The sequence below is a fragment of the Sinocyclocheilus rhinocerous genome, unplaced genomic scaffold, assembly GCF_001515625.1.
Source record: "Sinocyclocheilus rhinocerous isolate Xijiao unplaced genomic scaffold, SAMN03320098_v1.1 scaffold1294, whole genome shotgun sequence".
Lineage (NCBI taxonomy): Eukaryota > Metazoa > Chordata > Actinopteri > Cypriniformes > Cyprinidae > Sinocyclocheilus > Sinocyclocheilus rhinocerous.
The window spans coordinates 891,303-897,302 of NW_015656157.1; the positions used below are offsets into that span (position 1 = coordinate 891,303).

Consider the following 6,000-nt stretch of genomic DNA (forward strand, 5'->3'; position numbering starts at 1 on the left):
ATACTTCAAATGTCCAGGAGGAGTCAGTATATCACATATTACATAAATGTGGGGAAATGGACATGATTTGAGTTTATAATTTTACTGCCACTCTAATAAGGAGATTGTATAGGAATTAATTAATTAATTAATTGATGTTGTTGTTGTTATTATTGTTGTTGTATAAAACATTTTTTGCCGGGTTTTTTTTATGTATAAATCATTTAACCCTTCAGGACATTTTCAGATTCACCCAAAGAAATGTTTTGTCAGATTTAGCTAACTTCTGGTAGAAACCCCTACACATGTATGCTCTATGTCCTCTTGTTTTTAGTATTCCTCCAAGCATTAACTTTTTGGATCTTAAAATACTCAATTTGTTTCCTCTGTCCAGCCATAGTATTCATATTTTCCCCCCTTTAACCACTATCTGCAGCCCACTTGGCAGGTTAACAGACCCTGTATTTTCCACTGCTGCCCAGTCCAGATTTCTCTTGTGGACCCTCTGACCTCACCAGGAGCCAAACGTCCCCTTAGTTAGCCGGATGTCTGGCCTTCTGGCTCAGAGGTACAATGTACATTACTAATTTGAAGGTGCAAAATTCCAAATTTATTAAGGATACAAGTCTACTTGACCACCACTGCATCTTTAGATATGGGTATCTGAATTAATAGTCAGGGTGTTGTTATTAGTAGTATGAGGGAAATTTGGTCGGTCAGGCCAGGTGTTCACTGGATCAAGCATTTGTGCATCAAAGTTACTTTAATAATAATCTAATAAAAGCAATGAAAAAGTTTACCTTGAACTTTTAAATATAATTAAATGGGGAAACATTTTTGCTTTGGCTAGTCAAAGAGCTGTTTAATTTCTCCCTTTTACACTACTTTCAACCACTCGCAAATGTACAACTGTCCAATGTGTTTTACCTGTTATAATTCCTCACAGAGCCGCAGAGAACAGCAGCAACAGTGAGCGAGTATAAATATATAAACCCATCCAGCCGGTGGTGGGTATGGCCAGGAGCCAGGCATCACTGACCCCTGAGCTGAAAGAAGTGTAGCATTGTCTCTATGGGCCTCCAGCTCTGTGCATTTCAAAATGAACAGGAGTCAGACGGCAGATCCCTTCTGGATTATTTACTTTTGCCAGGCTAGCTATATGCCACATATACGTACACCTTCCATTTTTCCTAAAGGAAGGGGGCCTTTTTTGACCAATAATGAACTCTACAGAAAATGATTATAATAATTTTAGTATGTTTTTGTAGCTGCTGGGCTTGTATTTATAAGCAGAAACGAGAAAACCTGACATTTTGAAGATGAACAATGACGTGTGACAAGTTATAAGATATATAGTACCAAAGAGGCTACTGACATTTCACAAACATTGTAAACAATTTTAAAATAAATAAATAATAGAAACCACCAATAATAATTTAAAGTGAAAATAAGCCCTCTTTTCCTGTTTAATAAATTCAGCGATTACAATTGCTTATTATGCGACGCTCTGCACTATTTGTTTCTGATTGGTCAATCGCGGCATTCAGCGGTCGGGTGTTTCCTAATTTGCATAGCATCGCTGTATATCGGTCCGCTCATTGGTGGAACAGAAACCAGCGCTACTCATGCCTCGTATCAACATGAAATGGGAGGGGCTACTAATAACGGACTCGCACTGTGTTTCCTGCAAACGGGACTGGCGCCATTACGTCTCAGTTATATATTGTGGTGAAAGCAACCACGATAATATACAGGTACGTTTTTTAAAATAATTTCTAAAGACATTTTGAGTGTAAAAATAAATAGCAGTATAAAAACAACTGTCTTTTGAGGGAACACCAAATCAGAGCCGTTTTCAATGGCCCTGTACGAAATGATGTTAGCAAACACGAACTTTGTCAAATAAAACATGAAAGTATCCAACATAATATAGGCTGTAACATAAAATGCAGTTCACCCAACTAAAAGATTCATCTTAGTGAATCCAACTCTGCAGCATTTAACACTATTGTGTATTTTAAGGTGGTAAATCTAAATGTCTTATCAATGAGAGAGCAAAACAACGGACAAGAGGAATTTTGCGGAATGTGACAAGCAATGATTTAAGCCCAAATTAATTATTGAGGAGATGCCGTTGCCAACAATACAGCTTAAATAGCTCAAAACACAGTAATGTGACAATAGACCTAAAATCATGCCCAAAGGAATAAAGGTGCTAAATATGTTAGAACAACTTGACATCATTTAGAGCCCAATCTTACATAAGCTGATAGGAATCAGGCCAGATGGAAACCCACAAAATAACAACTTACATTTGAGATAAAAGGAACACAACATGATATAGAGTAGCAAGAGGGTTTTTTTTATCCTACCATTGCAGTTTAGGAACACAAGGGTAGGATGGAAGCTTTGTTACCATCATGATCAGTGGTTTAAGTAACTGTGTTATAACACAAATAAAGAGCTGACTGTGCAACTACAGATTGGCCACTCACATCCACCTAATCAGTGCAAAATGTTATATAATAATATTATAAGATGTAATGTGAGCAAGAGTTAATTATATTAATTAGGCTTATGTTTTTTAATACATTATTTTATAATGTATTAAAATGATACATATAATTAAAATTACATATAATTTTATTATGTAACAATCTAGCATTAGAATATGATTATTCAACAGTGTTGAACACCTTGATCTGGCACTAGCTATGTTTCCATTCAAAGTTGTGAATTTAACTTATGCACAAAATTGGAATATCGCAAATAAAGCACCATTTCTATCCAATGAGTCAAGGAGAACAAAATTGTCACTTCCTGATAAACTGGCACTAAATATCACTAAGAAAAGTAGGAGAAGCCACTGAATATAATAACCTTCATATATAATAAATTACTTGCGCCTCAGAGCGAGCAGTCGAAACAAATGCGGTCATTGCTTTCGGAGGTGGATGCTGCTGTTTGGGAACGCAGTCATGTAAGACTGTTCTGGAAGGCAATAATACAGAAATATTTTGGGGATAGACTTTGCTCAGGCATTTCAGAACGACTATAACAACATTTCAGATGCTGTGCAATGAGATCGGTCTGCTGGTTAGTCAGGTTATGCCATCCCATAGCACAAAGTCACGTGACTTTTTTTGATGTGCATGGAGGAAATTATTCTGTAAATGAGTTTCCATCTCCCTTTATTCACATTAACTCTTTTTCGCACAAGTCAAAAACCACCTCAAGCGAGCGTGAAAACTTTTTTGCAAATGAAGGGATTTTTTTTTCTCTAAATTTGTTTCCATCACTAATTTCTGATGTGATACTTCAAAATGCGGATAAAAACAGGGTGACGGAAACATAGCTATTGTAATTGGTGGTCTAATCATTGAATTCTTGAGATTTCATTTTGAAAGAAAGCTGACTAACTCATTTTGACAATCTCACTTGCAGTCATGGCTGTGGCTAAATAAATGGTCAACATTAAATTCATGGCTACTGCAGTGCTGGACTGACAGTAAAGTGCCCAACAGAACATGGCTAAAGTAAACAACGCTTGCAAACCAAATAAGATCAAAAGTGTTTGACAACCACTTCGGGCTGATATGTCCTTTTCGGTATGTAAAACTAAAGTTTACATGAGGATTGATTTCATTCCTACATAAACACAATATTATTGACATAGTACTTCTCAATTAAAATATGCTAACAGAATATGCAAACATTAAATGTACCATGCTGATGTTTTTCAGTAGAATGCAAATGTAATCAAAATAGACTATACTTTAGGTAGTAATATCTAAAAAAATATATTTAAAAAATAGCAATGCAGTATTCAGTAACCAAAAAGCAGATTAATATTACAAATATTTAATAGGAATTTGGACAAATGCAAACAACAATTCGAAAGTTCAATAAAGCCAGCTTTTTTAAAATGCAAAAAATTGGGGGAAAAAATTAAGTTTTAAACGTAGGGGAACAAAAAAAGATATCCTAACAAAATATTTACATTATTCATTATCTGCAGTCCAGATTACTATATAATTAAGGCACATACTATTATAAATGCAGTAACACGAAGTGATTTCTGACATTTTTAACTACAGAATGTGGGATTGTTTGGTTTGTCAAATGATATGAGAAAAGCAAGCCATTATTTACACAACAGTAAGATTTACAATTCAAATAAGATTATACATGCCATACATGACTTTGTATAAAACCTGGTCTATAGAATAAAAAAAAAAATTTTTGATCCGGCCCTTTGGCAAATCATTCAGATTAAAATAAATGGATTAAATATGTATAACAAGTTCTCTCTCATTCAAAGGAAAGGAAGAGAAACTAAAGTTATTTTTTTTTCCAAGGAGGACCATTGTGAGCATGTGCAGTTTTGCTTCGCCCCCTCCCGTCAGTCCAGTGGTTTGTGGGAGATGTAGTGTTCGGACTCATTTCTTTCACACAGGTCCAGAATAGCCTAAATGGTTATTGTGCTCTACCGCACTTAAATGTAAGCTTGGTCTCCGCTCCTCATTTTCAGCTGTCTCTGGACTTGAGCACTGAGGAAAAGTACGGACCTTGAAGAAATTTGATACGTATCGCACCTGTAAGAGACAATGACTGTTAGCAGTTATGCAGTAATAACATCCAAATGTTACATTTAATGACACTGGATCAGAAAAGGGGTCAAGAAAATCAGTACAGTAAAGAAAATGCTTTTATTTTACTTGTTTTCATCATTTTTTCCATTGCAAAGAAATTAATAAATTTTCCTTAAAATGTTTGTTTTCATTGGAGGAAATAAAGTTATACAGGTTTGGAGCAACATGAGGTTGAGGAAATGATGACTATTTTGGCTATTTTTTGTGTAAACTAACCATTTAAAGGAAAAAAGGGTTAACTTACAGTGAGAATTGCAATGAGCGCCCCCTGGAGGAGCCCCACCAGCACGTCGCTCCAGTGGTGTTTATAATCGGACACACGAGTGTAACCTACATACACAGCAAAGGCCACCAGGAAGAACTGGATAGTGGGCCTCAGGAGACGAGCCCATTTTGCATTCAATCTGGCCTGAACATAGAACTGTGAGAGAAAAGAGGAAGAGGTGACTTTCATTAGAGGAATTATAATGATTGAATTTGTTGAGAAGATTAGAAAATTAAAAGAAAAAAAAACTACACTAACAGCTTTAATTTTCTTTAGTCTTTGGGAAATAGCAAATGCTAACAGTTTAGCATTATCTCAGAAGGCTCTCTAAAAAGCATTTAATATTTATATGTTTGCTTTGTAATTAACCAGGAAACCATTTTGTACTAAGAATGATGCAGAACCTGTCTCGGCTGATTTCAGAGATTACTTTTTATTGTTTTGATCTCTGACAGTTGCATTAAATTAGTTCCAGTTAGTTTGCAAACCCCACAACAAAATGATTATTTTAAATACCTGTAAAAAATTTGAACTCCTACACCATATATTCCTCATTGTTTCTGATTTATGTCACATCTATACCATGATCCATGTGCTTCAAAAAACAGTTGCTCCTTAATAAGCCTCAATGTGCGGTCACATTAGCAAAATTTCAGCAAAAATTGAATAGGCAAAAAGGTCCACTGTCAAATGTAGCTCAGTCATTCTTGAGACGTGGGATAAAACAGGTCCAGCAAGGGTAACTGCTATTAGCTTTAAAAAATAAAAATATTTTCAATTTTAAATGTCATGAGGGATTAATAATAGAATGTATTTAACACAATTATCACCTTCAATTTAATTTTCTCATTATACCAAATCTGTGTTTCTTAATGTCCTCTCACTACGTCTAAAACTGTGTCCACAGAGAAGGGTTCAATCATTCATATGCAATAAAATGGATAAAAATGTTTTTTTATGATGAAAAAGAGCTTGTTTTATCAAAAGCAACACTTAATAATATCTCCTATCAAAGCAAGGTTGTTTTTTTAATGACACATGCATGTTTAATAAGATTTTAAAGTTGCGTCCCCACTTTTTGTCAACACCGTCAGACATTCAATA

General features: G+C 35.1%; 1 protein-coding gene across 1 annotated transcript in view; it reads right to left on the minus strand.

Annotated features, from left to right (window-relative positions):
* Positions 1-3,924: 3,924 nt before the first annotated feature.
* The window catches only part of LOC107719563 (phospholipid phosphatase 2-like), a 20,319-nt gene continuing 18,243 nt past the window's right edge, over positions 3,925-6,000 (minus strand). Inside the window, exons 5-6 of the mRNA XM_016527008.1 lie at positions 4,876-5,052; positions 3,925-4,574 (exon numbers count right to left, since the gene is read on the minus strand). Of these exons, the coding sequence (XP_016382494.1) occupies positions 4,428-4,574; positions 4,876-5,052 (324 nt within the window). The 3' untranslated portion in view covers positions 3,925-4,427. The remainder of the gene's footprint in view (positions 4,575-4,875; positions 5,053-6,000) is intronic.